Raw genomic sequence first — 18,196 nt, forward strand, 5'->3', positions numbered from 1 at the left:
TTGTCCAGGCGCCCTCTAAATCTTTGTTTCTTATACGGTTCTCCCATGTTGCCCTATCTATGCTTTCGATTATCTTATTTTGGAAATCTATGCGCGCATCCGATTTCTGTAGGTTCTCAATTTTGATTCGCGTTTGTTTTGCTTTCTTGGGTGTCTTTTTTCTCCAACCCCGACCTAAGTTAATTTTTGAGATCAGAAGGTAATGATCAGTATTGCATTCAGGACCCCTCAAGACCCTTGTATCTTTGTCTAACTCTCTAAGTCTTTCATCCGCAACAACAAAGTCGATTATACTGCGGCTATTTCCTTTAGACCAGGTGTACATGTGGATCATTTTATGCCTAAACCAAGTATTTGTAATAAACAGACCCCTTTCTAAGCATAGACCAACTAATTTATCTCCGTTATAGTTTGTTCTTGGATCCCCAAAATGACCTAATACTCTTTCTGTATCCTGATTTTGGATGCCCACCCAACCGTTCATGTCTCCTAGTAGAATTATTCTTTCCCCATAATTATTGAAAATTAAATAATTATAGCAGGGTTGCTACAAAATCCTTCTTTAGAAATTCTCTGACTTTTCCCTGACCTATTTTCCATTTTCTCTGACCGTTATAAGTTTTTCTTTCAGGCATTCAAAAAACCTTACACCTATGATATTTGGAATGTTAATCCAAACAAAATGTTCGTTTCTTTTATCTTAAAGACTTTTAGTGACAACACACATACAAATTGAAAGATATCGCGTAAGAAATTTTTTTACTACAATCTACATATATATTGCAACTTAAAGGTATTGTATTTTTAACAAAATATTTAGGTAAATTTTCAACCAAGCAGGTTTACTTTTAACGGAAAAAGATGAATTTTCCACAAAGTGCATGAAGTTTGAGCAAAAAAGGTTAATTTTAGGTTGAAAAATTTCAGGTTTTACCAGAAAAGACAAATTTTCAATGCAAGACATAAATTTTGAACCAAGTAGTTGTATTTTCAACTAAACAGCATCAATTTTCAACTTAAAATTGAATAGTTAAATTTTGTGTTTATAAAATTAATTTGCAACCGAATAAAATAGTGCTCAACAAAACAGTTAAGTTTTTATCCAAAAAGATGAATTTTCAACTAAAAAAGATAAAATTTTGAACTTTAAATTTGAACTTTATATTTTGAATTTTAAATTAATTAGTTAAAGCTTCAGATAAAAAAATTATTTTCAATTTTAAGAAACCGATTTTCAAACAAAAAAATTGAATATTCAACCAAAAAAATGAATCTTCAGCCAAACAGAAGAATGTTTCACTAAGAATAGTAAAATTCTACCTCTCAAAATATGGAATAGTTAAATTTTCAGTAAAATAAATAATTTTTCAAACAGAAATTTTTGTTATCAAATTAGTTTCTTTCTCAACTAAGTAGTTGAATTGTCAATCAAAAAAGGTTTTAATTTTAAACCAAAAACAGTTGGATTCAATCAAATGGGATGAACTGTCAACTAAAGTCTTGAATTTTCAAACAAAAAAATTAATTTTCTTCCAAATAGACTATTTTCAACCAAGAAGAATGAATGTTCAATCAAAAAGATGAAGTTTTAACGGAGAACATTAATATTCGACCACAAAACATGAAATAATTAAATTATCAGTTAAAGAAATAATTTGTCACCAACAAAACAAAACAAAATTTGAAACAAAAAGAAAGGGTTTTCAACTAAAATAATGAATCATCAACAACAACAAAATAATTCTTAACAAAGTAATTTCACTTACAACTAATTAGTTCAATTTTCAGACAAAAATATAAATTCTGAATTTTAAACCGAAAATACGATTTTTTCACCAAGAGGATTGATGTTTAACCACAGAACATGGCAAGATACATTTTCAGTTAAAGAAATTTTTCAACCTAAACAAGTTTTTTGAACAAAGTAGTTTCACTTTCAATTAAGTAGTTGAATTTTTAACCAAAAAATATGAACTCTCAAAGAAAAATGTAATAGTTGATGTTTCCACCAAAAAATATTTTTATTTTTAACGCAATAGAGAAACCAAAATTCACCAACATGTGGAATTTTTATTTCAGAAAGACTAATTTTCTACTAGCCAATTGAATTTTCAAATCATAAAGGCGAATTTGTAAACAAAATAGTTGAATTTTCAAGAAAATAATAACTTTTTAACATAATTGTCAATTTTTCTACAAACTAATAACATTTTTAAGCACAAGACGAACTATCAACCAACAAAATTATTAAATAAAACAAAAATTATACGTTTGTGAGACTTACTAGTTATTAATGCATTTTCTTTTCTTAATATAATTTTATTAAGGCTCGACGTTGAGTAAAAAATATTCATGAACAGCTCCATATTTCTTTACAATTGCTCAGATTAATTTTAAATTTTGAATGGCCGGAAAAATGGTTGAAAATTCAGACAACCGGATAAATGATCAGATTTTTTTCTGACATTTGAGTGACCACCCTGGTAGTTAATAATTAAAAACAAATTGAAAAGATATTTCGCAAAATATCTGTAAATCACTCATGCCGGATCTTTTTTGGATAAGCTCAGACTTTCGGTTTAAATAAAAAAAATTTTTTAAACGAATTCTTTCACTCAAGATATTCAGAATCCTTGAAATAAAATATTTTCGAATGTAGGGAGTAGAATGTCGATTGTGGATCTACACAAAGAAAGGTAAAATAAAATGAACCCACGTCACGCCGAGGCACTTATGCCTGTTTCCAGGTCTCGATCATGTTCCATTGTCCGATGAGAGTCAGTATGTTCTGCGGTAGCGTATGAGTACAAACCCTAATCGATCGGTTGAAATCTTGGACAGAAAATTTATTTACATTTAAAAACATACTAAAATAATTTGGAAATTAAGAACAAAGTTGATCCTGCGAAATTGTTCTGATTCTTAAATGTAAACAATAACATTTTTAAAAAGTGTCAAAGAGGAATACAGTCGTGAGATATAGTGAACCATCTAAAATAGGTTTCAAAGAAAAATTAGGGGTAACTAAAAAATGCAGTTATCGTAGTTTTTAAGTTAGACTGCTAAAGGATATCAGTTACTGGACACATTTTTTTCTGAATTAATTGATGAATTTTGTTTATTTGGAATTTCATGAACTTAAATTATTTATTTTTTATAATTTTATTTTAATCAAATAATTATAGATATTCAAGACATCAGAATTAAGAAATTCAACGTTTTGATATTTCGAATCCAAGTATTTCGAAATTGATCTATTTTCAATTTCAAAAGAAAATATTAAAATTTTAGGGTTCAAAATGAAGCTTTGTTTTAATTTGAATCGTGAGAATTAAAACAGTCTTTTTTCAATTTAGAAACAGATATTTTTGAAAAAATATTTTTCTACAAACAAAAATAAAAACTTAGAAATTTTAATAAACCTCTTCAAAATAAACTAAGCAATTTAATTTATAAATAGCGTGTCCTTCGTTTAAATTAAGATCTTAAAATTTTAGTTTATGAAGTTTTGACCATTTTTTTATTTTAACAACTTAAAAAAACTAAAAATAGGAGCGACTTCGGTCAAAAATGAAAAATTAATGTTCTCTTTTTTTCTGAATTGTATGAATAAAAAATTTAACTTGCGTTAAATTGCTATTTTTAAAAACTTTGGATTATTTTCCCATTTCTAATAAAAATAAGTTGTGGTAATTTTGCTGAAGTAAAAAATTGCTAATAGCGAGGTATCTAAAGTTTTCGAATTTTGAAAATTTGGTCCTATACGAAATATGGCGAATTTTTTGTATTTACGGTTTACGTTTTTTTTTTCTTTTATATTTCTCCCTTTTTTTAATTCCTCTTTTTCCTCATGTTTTCAAAAGATATCCCCTTCTTTTCATTTTTTTTTCAATTTTTTGTTGTTGGAAACAATCGTATTTTCGGTTAAAAATTCTTTTTTTTTATTGAATATTCTACTATTATATTTTTGATTCAGAATTCATCTCTTTTGGTTTAAAATTTTACTATTTGGTTGAAAATTTCATTATTTTGTTGAAAAATAAACAATTTTGTTAAAAAGTCTACCACTTTTGTTCTTTCTGGACTAAAAAATGTTCTCTCTTTTGTTTAAAATTATTAATTATTTTTTTTGAAAATTAAGCTTTTTAACTATTCAGTTTTTAAACCATAAATTTATATTTTTCAGTTGAAAATTCATCTTTTATGGTAGAAGATTAATGTTCTTAGTTAAAAATTCAATTTTTCAGTTGACATTTGAACTATTTACTTAAAAGATCAAGTATTTGGTTGAAAATAAACTTTTTTTTTAATATTAATATTTGCTAGGTTGAGCATCCAACTGATTTGTAAATAATTTGCCTTTTTGGTTTAACTCAACTGTTTTTGACTTAAAATTGAAATCTGTCGGTTAAAAATAAACTTTTTTGTTAAAAATGTATCCTTTTGGGTTTGAAAGTGAACAGTCTTCTAAATCATTCGACTTGTTACCTTAAAAACTCTTATCTTTTGTTGAGAAGTCTCCTCTTTTGGTAGAAAATTCAACTATTTTGATGAATCTACATTAATTTTATTTAAAAGAATTTATTCCCCTATTTTCATGAACAATCACCCTCCTTTCCCTATTTTGAGAGCATTTTTGAATAACGAGTACTAAGTCATGATTTTTTTTTTAAATGTCCCGCTTCTCTTTAAAATATGAAATGGAACCATAAAAATTTATTTCCCATGTAAAGAAATCGGATAACAAATTCGGAATGCATCATCGATACAAACAGGGTGTACCTTGGGTGAGCATTTTACACACGGCGCTCATTTACGTGCCATTACGATCCCAAAGCCGTGACATGGAGAAATTTAAAATGTATAATGTCCTGGTTGGAAGAGCCGTGTGCCCTTTTTCGGCACACTGGTAGAAGTGCATTGCATTTTACGGCCTCCGATAGTTTTTTTTTCTGTTTTCTTTTTCCGTTTGTACATACATTTATATATCGCATTAATACCATCTTCACTACATTGCCCGAATTTGACGCTAGGGACCAGGAAGATATTCCACTTAAATATCCTCTATGTAATCGCCGACAACTGTAAAAACCAATGGCGTGTACACGCGTTTTTTTAATTGCCCTCTATAAATTTTCGATCACGTTTTAACGATCAGAGGCGTTTTTGAGCGTGGTTTTAAGTGGCTGCGAAGGCATTAAATCTCGTCTTATAAAACCCAAATTGATACAAGGTAGACTAAAAAAAAAAAAGTTGAATGAAATTAAATGCCACCGGACCATTAAATTCTGTTGACTTTGTACGCGAGTATTTGTAATTGCTTTTAAATGCTTGTAGAATTACTGGAATTGTTTTCAAATAACTTAAGGTGTTTCTTAATTAACGGAAACTATGCATGACTTTGTATACTTGAATACAATTACAGTTTTGTAATTGCTTGAAATCCTTGAAGACATTTTTAAAAAATATTTTTTCTTCTTTATAGTGGCGATTTACCTCAGTCAGAAGGTTACAATCTTATTTAATATAAAAAAGTGAATTTTTTTAAGGTTAATTAAAACTGAATTTCTCTTTAAGAAGATTTAATCTTTGTTTGGAAATGATCGGGAAAGAATCAAAAAGTGGCATTTAATTTTTTTAACTCTTAGTTCTTGGGGATATTCTATAAAGTTTTAAAGACTTTAATTTAAAAATTTGATTTGTTAAGCCTTTAAGTTTTTAATTGCTTAATTCGCAAGATTAGAAATGAAATGTGTCGGCTCCAGTTATCAGTAATTTTATTTTATTATTTTAGAAATTGGACTTTTGAAATTAGAACAATTTTTAGATTGGGAAATTAAAAAAATTATGGGTCGAATTTAAAAAGTTTTAAATTGTAGTGTGTAATATATTTTAAATTGAGTCTTAAAATTTGAATAATTTTTAGTCTCTATTTTTTAATCTGTGGAATTGTGAATGCTCTGAATGTGAAATTTTTTCATTTCAATAGTTTTAATTGTAAATAAACTTGATTTGAAAATTTACTGTTTGCAAGGCCGCAAATAAAAATTGTAATTGTAATTCTTGTATAATTAATAATTTTGTTCATGTGGAGATTGTCAAATTTTAATACTTCGAATTTGAATTTATCTAAATTTTAAAGGTAACTTATTTCACACCTTGCGACTTTTCATTTGTTTTAAAATTCTACATATAGAACGTTTAATTTTAAAATTGTTAAATTTTTTATTTTGAACGCCTAAAATTTAGAATTATCCCACACTGGACTTTTGAATTTGGAGATTATTTTTTTAATGCTTTAAATTATGCATGATTCAGTTTCTAAGGCTTGAATTTTACATTTAAATTAGTCAGGAAAATATGATTGAAAACCCGACTATGCCAGGAAATTTTTTCTGAGCCTTCAGGACTATTTTGGTTCAAAATCACATGTGATCGATCCCCCTAAATTGTTCGTTTTCCGGAAAAAGAAATTTTATATTTTTTTGTTTTTAAATTGGTCAACATTAACCCGTTCCCCGGGCTTTAGTAACTATTTTCAGGCTTTTAATAGAAAAAGCTAGGTTCTCGAAAAAATGCAAAAAATAAGTATTTGTTATTACTTTTCATAAATCAAAGTTCAGTCACCTTTCAAGAAATGTTCATGGAATAATTTTCAACCAATAAATTTTAATTTGGACGCCCCGGACCCCCTCGTATTGTGGCCGGAAAATGTCCAAAAAATAAAAAATAGCAATTTTATGTAAAATTTATGTTAGTGGCGGTACTTTTTCTAATTTTTTAAATTTTAATTGTTTTTATTTGTTTGAGTGATAAAGTTTAGAAATATTTTCGAAAATTTAATTTTTTAAAATTATTATTTGTTTCAAAAAATTTTATTCCCAGTCAATCGTAACATATTTTTTTGGAGATAAATAATACAGTTGATCAATGTCAAGAGTAGTGTTGTTTGCTTAACATATTTTTCAATTGTTTAAACAATTTCTATTTGTTTAATTTTTTCTACAAAATCATAGAAAGTTAGTATTTTCTTAAAATTACGACACAATTAACGAGTGTTCAAATTAATTGTTTTTTAAGGATATTATGAAATTATTTAAACAATTTTCCTTTTTTTTTACCATTTTTTCTTCATGTAAATCGTGAAAAGCTATTTTTCTCAAATTAACGACACAGTTAAATGATTTAAACAATAAAATCATTTACTCCTTTTCATATGAAAGATGGAAAAAATTCTAGTTTTTTTAAAAATCTTTTACACTATTTCGCTTCTTGATCAGTATTTTCTCATCTAAACGAAATCGAACTAAAAATAATGATCCATAAAGTAACTGAAATAAATTGTAAATTTTTTTTCTCGAAAAAACTAAAATTTTCTACATCTTTCCATTATTATTTGATTATTATTTGTTAATATAATTGCAAACTGTCTTCCACAATAAATATCACTCTTAATATTCATTATCTGCGTCATTAATTTAAAAAATAGTAACTTTTCATGATTCACCAGTGGAAAAAATCGTTTAAAGAAATGCAAATTGTTTAAATAATTGTAAACTCTCTTTTACAAAAAATATCGCTCTTAGCAGTCATTAACGGCGTTATTAATTTCAGAAAGTAGTCATTTTTGAAGATTTATACAAGGAGTAAAAATGGTTTAAGCAAATGAAAGTTGTTTAAATAATTACTAGTGCCGCGTGCATGCCCGCGGATAACAAATATGTTGAGCAAACAATATTGATCTTGAAATTCATCAGCTGTATTATTTATCCCAAAAAATAAAAACTTTTCACGATTTACGGGGAAAAAATTGTTTAAACTATTCAAAGTTAGTTCAAAAATACTTGGAAACTTGTCGCTTATCGACTAAAAATAATTTATGTTGAAAAAGTACCAAAAAATTCGTCACTAACATAAATTCTTCACAAAACTGCTGTTTTGTATTTTTTGGGGTTCTTCTGGACACAATACAAGGGGATCAGGGGGGGGGGGGTAAAGTAAAAAAGTAATTGTGTGGAAAATATTCCATGAACATTCCTTAAGAGGTAACTAAAATTTAATTTACAAAATGTTATAATAACAAGTACTTATTTTTTTCAATTTTTTTAAAGCGAGCTTTTCTTCTGTCAAAATCACATGTTAGTTTCAAAAGCTCTGGGTCGCTGGCTAAATGTTAATTGATTTTTTAAAAAATTGGGAGTTTCGTTCAAAAGTCGTATTTTTACAGGTATACATTTGCACCACCCTAATGAGCAACATCCTGCTACAAATTTTAATTATCCTCAATGATGTCTGAATTTTATTTGAGAAAAAGTAAATGTAGTCGCGTATGCCGACAAAAAAGGGGTTTGTAGACTATTAAGACGCTAATCAAGTCGTTCCAATTCCCTCCTCCTGTACTTTCCCTTCCCTGCTCCTCCTGCATTTAAATACTTACTCTCCCTTCACTTTTCACCCCTCGCATCTCTTCCTACTTTCCCTATATTCATTTCACCTCACTTCCCATACACCCAACTTTCCATTTTGCCCACTTACCCCACTCCCCCTCCCCCATTTAGCTCTATTTTCCTCTCACTACACCTCCGATTTCCAATTCCCCTCCCTCATTTCTCCTACTTCCCTTACCCTCATTTCTCCTCACTCCCTGTACACTCCACTCCCCTCATTTTCCCTCACTTCATTATTTATCCCAATTCCCGATTCTCTCATCCTGGTCATTCTTCGCTTACTTCTCTTATCCAGACTTCCACTCACTTTCTCTTACACACACTTCTCCTACCCTCCTTTCCATCCACTTCCCTTCATTTTCGATCACATCCATTCGTATTTGACTTCCTCTCCCCTCACTTTCCCAACACCTAATTTCCCACACTTATACTACTACCTTACCCTCACTTCTCCACCTACCACTTCCCACATTTATCCTACTTCCCCTCACATCATTTTCCCCTCTAAACTTATCCTCAATGCCCCTCTCTCTCATTTATCTTCTCTCTCCCTACTTCCCCTTCCAAAATTTCCTCTTGATGTCCGAATTATTGTTTCCATCTTGAATAAAAGTGGACTGATAACTCTTTGACACTTTGACGGTAGGCTATAGGGAAAAGTAAATCAGATGTCCAAACATTGATAAAATATGTAAATAGATAAGTACTCATTCTCTGTCTGAGACCATTAATCAAAATAACGCAAGAGGAAAAAAACTGAACGGCGATTCTTACCTTGTATTTCTTTCTCTACAAAGTAAACATCGCGGTTCGAGATTCATGACGTGAGCAAAGAGAAAAAGATAAGCTTTACAGTTGTTTCGTGCTGAGAAAGAAGTAGGCACTCCCTGCCAAGCTGCAATTATGGTAAATTTTGTTTTTTTAGGGGAAGGGGGCACCAACTCGCATAAGCGAATGTAGAAAGCCACTATTAGTAGATGTTGGTTCTTTGAGACAAGATGAGTTCTCTTTTCTATTAGGAAATAAATCACTCCCAAGATTTTTGAATGTCTCTGAAAGACGTCAGTCGTCAAATAGTTGAATTTTTTCGCCGAATTAGTAGAAAATAAACGAGTTCATTGACAAGGAGAAATTCTGATTCTTCAGTAAATTTAAATTAAAACAAAATAGGCGTCAACAAATTTAAATGATGAAGCAGGTACAATTTTTTAATTAAATTTGTGATTTAAAAATGAAAGCAATAATAAATTGTGTGCATTGCCATGAGTGTATTAGTTTTCTTAATTGAAAGTGAAGTGCTTCATGAAATTTGTGGACTTACTTGGAGGTGAAATTAATCTCGAGAATTAAATTTAGTTGACAATGATAAACACGCAACGGATATAATAAAGAATGTAATTCAGAAGAGGAGGCAAGAATGTCGGTGCATCAGTGAAATACTTCTCACGATTTGTCGACTGAGAGAACACAAGAACTGCAACTTTTAAAGCAAGAGTTCTGTCAAGATGCAAGATTCTGCAAACATTCTTTTATGATGAAATATAATCTCGACAAAATCCCAAAATTCCTTAGGAATTGCATTTCATGTGTTCTAGTTTTCTCTTATTATTCTGAGATATAGCGTATTTAAAGTCCACATTGTGCTCTCAAATTTTTAATTTATTTTTATTTCAAATAACTGTAACTCTAGTATTTAAAAAAATGTATTTCGAATTTTAGAAGTGAATGAATAATGAAAATTTAGATGCTGCAGTTTCAGTTTAAAAGCTTAATCTTTTAATTTCCAATATTTTCAACTTTGGGTGATTCCAAATTGATGTCTTTTTAATCTTGTTAGGCTCTTGCGAATTTCAACACTTTTCTAATTAAAACATTTTCAATGAAGGGTGGCAGTACAGAACTAGATAACCAACAAAATCTTAATTTTTGAGGACAGCGAAAAAACATTCTGTTAAATTGAAATGACCCTTTATAGATAAGACGAAAGTCCACATCCGTGATAGCGTGTTGCTGATCTAAACCCAAACAAATGTGATTAAGAATAATAAATGTTCGAGACGAACAAATTATTTTATCCGAAAAAATCAACATTTAGTGTAACGGTATCGCACTGAGCTACTAGATTTTTTGGTGAAAAAATTATAAAAAGAATTTTTTTTCAATAAACGAAAGTAATTTAAAAATATACCGTCATCAGAAGAAAAGTAATACATATTACTACACTAAAGTACTATACAATGATTTTTTTAAAGTGTTGTATGCAATAAACCTATTTCCAAAAAAAGTTGTTTATATTGTTCTGTACTGTCACCTCTCAATCTTAATTAACAAATTCAAAATAAGGCTTTAGTACAATTTAGATACTTTTAGATTTTTTAAGTTTAAGATGAATTATTTTCAATTTGAAAATGTTCCATACTGACAAACAGAATGCGGAATAATTCTAAATTTGAAGCGTTTAAAAATTTTAATTCAAGAATTATAAAATTAAATGTCCAATAGAAAATTTGCAAACCAAGTTTATTCATAATTAAATATTTTAAATTGAAGTTTCAACTTAAAATTGTGCACATTGCACAATTTTAAGATTTGTAATTTCGAATTAAAAAATGGTTTATTTTCCAATGTAATAATTATTATTATTTAAAAGCTTTCTAATTTCTATTCCAAATTAATCCTTCCAATGCGAAATAAACTCATATATTTTCGAAGAATTTAATTGAAAATAATCATTTAAGTATTACAAGGCTTTTAATTTTAATATTTTTTATATTGAAGGCTTTAAACGTCAAATTTTTCAACTACAGTGAAACTCTTCTATAGCGCGAATTTTGGGGCTGACGGTGGGTGGGAACTAACTCATTATAGCGCGCTCCGCTTTTGTTTGTTCATGCTTGAGTGCTCGTCTGAGTGACAGCCGCATATCCCGCGCACCCCGCGCAGCTCCTGTTACATCTACATGCGGCGCAGCCTCAATTCTTGGAAGGGCTATAGAAGGGAGGGCTATTGAAGAGTTTCACTATATTGAGATTTTGAAACTCAAAATATCCCATTTTTAATCATTTAATTTATAATTATTTAATGTGCAACATTTAGAAGGGATTCATTTTTAATAATTATTATTAGATTTGTATCATGATTTCTTATTAGATTTGTATCATGATCCACACAATTTTGAACGTTATGATTTAAAAATTCTTTCAAATTGAAAAAATTAAATGGATGACTGAAGAATCCTTAAAATACAAGTCCGAACATTACAAAATTCCCGAAAAAGAAAATGTTTGAAATAAAACATTCCTCAAATTATGAAATGCCCAAAAATAACAATCCTAATTTTGAAAGTTTCCGAATATTAAAATTTGCGACAGAAAATTGCCGAATTTTAAAATATCCGAACTATAAAATTCCCGAATATAAACAACTAATTTTTTTTAATTTATAAAAAAAGTTAATTGTATCTAATATAATTTTAATTTCAGGCCTCATAGATTGGTCCCTATATTCCCTATTGTACCCTATATTCAGTTAGGGTCCCTAAAGTACCCTATTTTTAAGATTTGGTCATTTTTTCAAATAAAAAAAGAGCGGATTGGTCAATTTTCGTTTAATAAATGAAGTCGTGGGTTAATCACTATTCATTTCAAGTCGGTACCTATTTTTGAATTATCTTGAATTCTTTTAAATATTTCTGGGTATGTATGAAGGTTTCGAGAAATTTTAAATAGATTTCAATCATTTTTTAAGATTTTAGGGAATTAAAAAAATTAATTTCATTAATTTGAAGTGATTTTAAAGCTTTTGAAATATTATAGGATAAAGAATTTTCTATAATTTCTAAAATATTTGGAACGATTTTACAGGACGTATGAGACTTGAAAATATGTTAAAAGATTTCCAAGGATTTGAATGATTTCAAGGGATTTTACAATTCTCAATCTATATTTTAATACATTTTCCATGATTTCAAAAAATATTATCATAGAATATTATGGAATTTCATAATATTTCAGTAAATTTTACAGAATTTATTTATTAGAAGTGAGGTATTTTGAAAGGTTTTAAAGGTTTGAAGAGATTTTGAATTTACCCTGAAATGTTTCGAATTCTCTTGAATTTTATGAATTCACTGGAAGTTTTTAATTTACTTGAATTTCTATAATTTTGCTCGCATCTACTTAATTTAGTGGATTTATTTTTAAAAGTTTTAATTTAATTATCCTTAGTATCAATTGATAAAATGATTAAAGGATTTGAAATATTTTAACGTATTTTTTTCAAATTCCTTAGCATTTTCAAGAACTTTACAAAATTTCAAAGGAATATAAAGGATTTTAAATAATTTGTATTATTTTAAAAGATTAAAAAGAAATTTTTTATGGATTACAGTAATTTAATGTGATTTGAAAGCATTTAAAATACTTGACAGTGTTGTAAAAGATTCTCAGGCGTTTTCAAGAGCTTTAAAAAGTTTCAAAGGGTTTCGAAAGATTTCAAAGCATTCCAAATACTTTAGGAAATATTACAAGATTCCCAAACATTTTTTATTTATTTAAGTAGTTTGAAGTAATTCAAAGACTGAAATATTTTAGGGTGTTTTAAAATATTCCAAGGCATTTTTAAGATATTTAAACAATTTTCAGGGGTTTTAATCATCTTAAAGGATTTTAATATTTTAATGGATTTCAAAGAATTTTTCACCAGGCATAATGGATTTCGTAGCGTTTCAAAGATTTCGAGAATTCTACCCAATTCAATTAATTTTTTCATATTTTTTCATTGTTTTCAATTCACTTGAGTGCTTTTTAAATTCAGGTTGTTTTTTTTTTTAATTAATTTCATAGAATTCTTCTCATTTCTTTTAAATTTCTCTAAATTCATTAAAAATTTATTGTAATCAATCAAATTTTTTTTTCGATTCTTAAAATTGTTCCAATTCACCTGAGTTCTTTTGAATTCATCTTGAATTATGTTGTAATCATTACTTACTTCTTGTGTTAGAAACTAGTAGGTTTTCAAAGATTTTAAGAGATTTGAAATTGTTCTTGGAATTCACCCTGAATTCTATTAAAATCTTTGGAAGTTTCTTGAATTTTTTTAATTTACTTGAATCCTTCTAAATTCACTCAACTTTACTTAATTCAATGAATTTGTTTTTAATTTTTTAAAGCTTTTAACCTCACCTTGAATTCTTAAGCATTTCTTCAGATTCTTTAAATTCCCTTTAATTTTTCTAAGCTTATTTCAAAGTTACTGAGTTCAATTAAGTTCTTTCATATTTTCAAATTGTTTTAAATTCAGTTAATTTTTTTTGTTATTCACCTAGAATTGTTATGAATTTCATAGAATTCTTCTTTTTATAATAAATACCTCTAAATTTATTCCAGCTTTGGGGAAATCAGTGGAATTTTTTTGATTTTTTAACATTTTTTCCAATTCATTTGAATTCTTTTAAATGTAAATTGAATTGTACCAAAATCTTCTGAATTTATCCTGAATTTCTTACCCTTTGATCGCGAAGAAAGTACCCTATGAGCGTGACAAAAAGTACCCTTTGGTACCTATATTTTATCCCATAGGGACTGTAAGGCATGTAATTATAATATTTTTTAGAGGAAATTTGTAAACAAGATATTTTGACAAGACAATTTATGAAAAAAGTTATGTTTGAACAAAAGGCTAAAATATATTATGAATTTTTTATTCACAGTACAGTGCAACTCTGAGATAGGGCCCCTGGATATAATTCTTCCGAGAATTGTCGCCGCGCCGCAAGTAGGAGTAAAGGGAGCTGCGCGGGGTGAGCGACGATCGCTCAGGCGTGAACAAACAAAAGCGTTTTCTACGACACGATTCTCTATCTGGATAATTCCCCACTTCCCCTAGCCCCAAAACCGGCCCAGTCTCAGAATTTCACTGTATATTTAAACTTTAGTGTTCCAAAATCGATTTTTGCACAAATTGTCTTGTCAGTATTGTGTTTACAAATTTCCTCTGACAAAAATTTAATGAACTTGGATACCGCTCTTTTGATCTTATTGCCGTTCTCAGAGTGCCGGTTTCTCCTCAATCTTGTAAATTAATAATTTAATTAATTTTATAAATATGATTAAATTTTTGTATTTTCTAGTTTGGATATTTTATAATTCAGCAATTTTCTGTCAGGAATTTTCAAATTCGGTAACATTATAAACTGCCGAGAATTTCATAATTCGGGAAATCTCCAATTCGGTAATATTATACATTGTTCGGGAATTTTATTATTCTGAAATTTTATTATTAGGGAATTTTCCAATGTATTTGCATTATTTATTAATGAAAAATACAAAAATGAAGTATTTTAATGAAATAATATTTTTTATAATTTTGATTTTTTTGTGTACATGGTCTGTAATCAATGTTTTTGAATATTTATTTAAAGATGGGAGAAAAATGCTCTCTAGCTTCGCCAATCACTGCTAGACATCTGACACTGTAAAATTCCCGAAAAACAAAATATTTGAAATAGAAAATTTCCGATATTAGAAAAATGCCGAATTATAAAAATCCCGACTTGGAAAATCCTCGAATAATAAAATTCCCGAACAATTTATATTAGCAAATTTAAAAATGTGTGTGGATGAACCTAATTATAATTTTGATGTTAATTTTGTTGTCTATTTGATCAATAATCAATTTTTTTTAATATTGATTTGAAATTATGCAAAAAATGCTCTTCAGCATTTTTTTAGCACCCCAAGGGAGCTAAAGAGAATTTTTTTCACTAGTGTCTGGAATTTTGCAGTATTGGATATTGTGTGAGATTTCTTCTTTTTCGAGATTTTTCAAAGGTCTGATTAATATTTTCACAACAGTCAATCCTCATTACCATAAAAACTTGATTTTACAAAGCAAAAAACCTGCATAAGTAATTAGGAAATATTTGAATTTTATTTTTGAATTTCTTATTTAACAATAATAATCTATAATAACAAGTTCCGAATACAATTATAAATGAAAACCTACTACTGAAAATCAAAACTTAATTTCAACTTAATTCAAACTAAAGCTTAAAAACTACTACTGAAAGGACTGCATCACTGAAAGTTTGAACAATTGTTTTGTGAACGAACCTAGCTGATGCATAATGCACGGCGTACAACTGCGACAATTGCATAATCGGAAACAAACAATGTCGAGGCAACCGAGAGGAATCCTGCAGCGTTGACGCGTGTCTCCGGAACGTGTTGAGTGTGGCCGAGAAATCTGGTGATTTCGAGTACCAGGAAGCCTCTCCTCTCAGCGGAGGTGATAAGTGATAATAATTCATAAGTGAGGATGGAGACCGAGGATAAAGAAGAAGGCAGTTCTCGATGCACGAAGGTGGCGCCCTGTTCCTGTCCGACGTCGCCGACTTCCCCGAGTCTCAATCTGATGGAGCAGCTCCTCCTGGCGAAGATGGAGAGGCACACAGTTTCCGATGATCACGAGGGAAATTGCCACGGCGAGTTTCACCTCCTCTCCAAGAAGAAGACACTTTTGCTCAGAACTGACTCAATGGACAGTCAGACCAGTGCGAGTACCTTCAGCTCTATCCTCTCCAACGACTCTTCCTCCTCGAGCAGATATTGCAGGTGTGATGATTGTCTTCTGGGCATCGCCGACAGATATCAACAAAATCCACTGGCGATTGGGAGAAAAAAGGTAATTAATACCTTTACAACGAATCTGATTTTTCGGGAATTTGGGTAACCGGGAATTTTGCACATTTTTAGAAGAATAATCTATTCAATCACTTGAAATGTTGTCACAAATTGTTGTATTCCAAAACTGGTACAGCAAGTCAATTTAGATTCGTTATCAGCGACCAAAAAAACTAGGGTCTACCAAGTTTTATAAAAATACACTGAGTTTTGTTGGAGTTATTCAAAGTGCGCATGTATGCGTCATTACCAGTTTTGTCACGGATTTTTTCTGCGCATATATGCGTCATTAACACTTAACTGACTAAAGTAAGTTAGATTTTAACTTTTTTTTTAAATGTAAAGTTCAACTGTTAACTTTTTCAATTGCGAAATCATTCAGTCCGCAATACGTAATTCCAAAATTGTTTGCATTCCGATTTTTTATTATATAGGTCTTCATTTTTAAGCGTGCATCTTGAATTTGAAGAATTTATAATGCAGTTTTTAAGACTTAAAATATCAAAAAAAGCGTTTGAAATTGTAAGTCTTTAATATAAAACGTTTTGAGTCGATTACCTGTACATATAAATTAATGAACGATTTTTCAACTCAAATTGTAGTTGAACTAGGAAAAATTGAATAATAATTCATTTTAAAAAACGATTCATTCATTTTCAATAATAAAAAAGTCCTGACTTGGAAAATTCTCGAATAATAAAATTCCCGACAGTTATTAATATACCGAATTAAAAAATCCCAGAATAATAAAATTCTTGACAAAAAATTGACACTAGAAAAATATCGAAATTAACCAATAAAAATATTGTTTAAAAAAAATGTATTCATTAAAAATGCAATGATGAAATAATTTGACAACATTTTTTTTACTGTTCAATGTATTTTTTAAATTATTGTTTGAATTTGAAGTAACGCTAATTGAAAAAAAACTTATCCATGCAAAAAAAAACAATACAAGAAAAAGATTTTTATTATAAGAGCAATAATTTAAAAAAATTACTATGCACATTTACAAAAAAACTTGCGTTGATTCTCTTTCAATTATTGATATTTTTATGTTTATTTGATTATTTTTAGGAATTTTCTAGTGCGGGAAGTTTGACTGCTTTGAAAGTTTCGGATATTTTCCAATTCGGCAGTTTTCTGTCTCGAATTTTATTATTCGGAACTTTTGAAATTCATATTATAACTGTTTTTTATCACTTTTTTATTTTTGCAATACGTAATTCTAAAATCTTTTACGTTAAGAATTTTTCATTACATTGATCGTCGTCTTTAAGTGTACACTTTCAACTTAAAGAATTTTAAAATGCAGTTTTTAAGGCTTAAACAATGACGAATTATAAGAGTTTCAAATCTTAAATGATTTCAAGGTAACTAGAATTTTTTTTTAATATTCTTAGGAAAATTTAAAATAACTTTTTTTTTATTTTGATTCATTATTTTAAGATAATATTTTTAAAAAGTTCAAAATATTGCTGAAGGTTGCCAACATTTTCAAACAAAAAATGTGGAAGATTTAAAGGTATTTAAAAATTTCTTTTTTAGATTTTTGAAGTTTTCGAAATAAAATTTTGAAGCTTTTTAAAGATTTTGAAAGTTTCAAGATAATAAAAAATGATAAGATTCGTGGAAAATTTGAAATCATTTTTTGTTATTAATAATTAATTTTAATAACATTTTTAAAAAGATTTCGAAACCATTTTTAATTTAGAAAAATCGTCATTTTTGACTAGAAAATTCAAATATTTGGTTGGAAATTCGTTTTTCCCTGTAGATTATTAATCTTCCTTGTTTATAATTCATCTTTATTTGTTAAAAAATAAACTGCTTAATTGAAAGTTGATGTACTTTGTCAAAAATTCATTTGTTTGGTTGAAAATTCATCTTTATTGGGCGAAAATTCAACCACTTGGTTGAAAGCTTAAAATTCGTGTTTTTGTAGTTGAATATTTATTGTATTAACCGAGAATTTGACTATCGAATGTTTGGTTTTTATTCGAAAATTAAACTGCATGATTAAATGAACTTTTTGGAAATTAATCTGTTGGGTAGGGAGGGGGGGGG

The 18,196-nt window shown here is 28.7% G+C and overlaps 1 protein-coding gene across 4 annotated transcripts in view; it reads left to right on the forward strand.

Annotated features, from left to right (window-relative positions):
- The window catches only part of LOC117174566 (inositol-trisphosphate 3-kinase B), a 157,529-nt gene that overhangs the window by 93,510 nt on the left and 45,823 nt on the right, over positions 1-18,196 (forward strand). Inside the window, exon 1 of one of the 4 annotated variants that reach the window (XM_033363791.1) lies at positions 15,493-16,130. The exons of the other annotated variants lie outside the window; for them this stretch is intronic. Coding sequence (XP_033219682.1) covers positions 15,765-16,130 — 366 coding nt within the window. The 5' untranslated portion in view covers positions 15,493-15,764. Of the gene's footprint in view, positions 1-15,492; positions 16,131-18,196 lie in introns of those variants that run through there. 4 annotated transcript variants of the gene reach the window in all.

This window comes from Belonocnema kinseyi, chromosome 6 (assembly GCF_010883055.1).
Source record: "Belonocnema kinseyi isolate 2016_QV_RU_SX_M_011 chromosome 6, B_treatae_v1, whole genome shotgun sequence".
NCBI lineage: Eukaryota > Metazoa > Arthropoda > Insecta > Hymenoptera > Cynipidae > Belonocnema > Belonocnema kinseyi.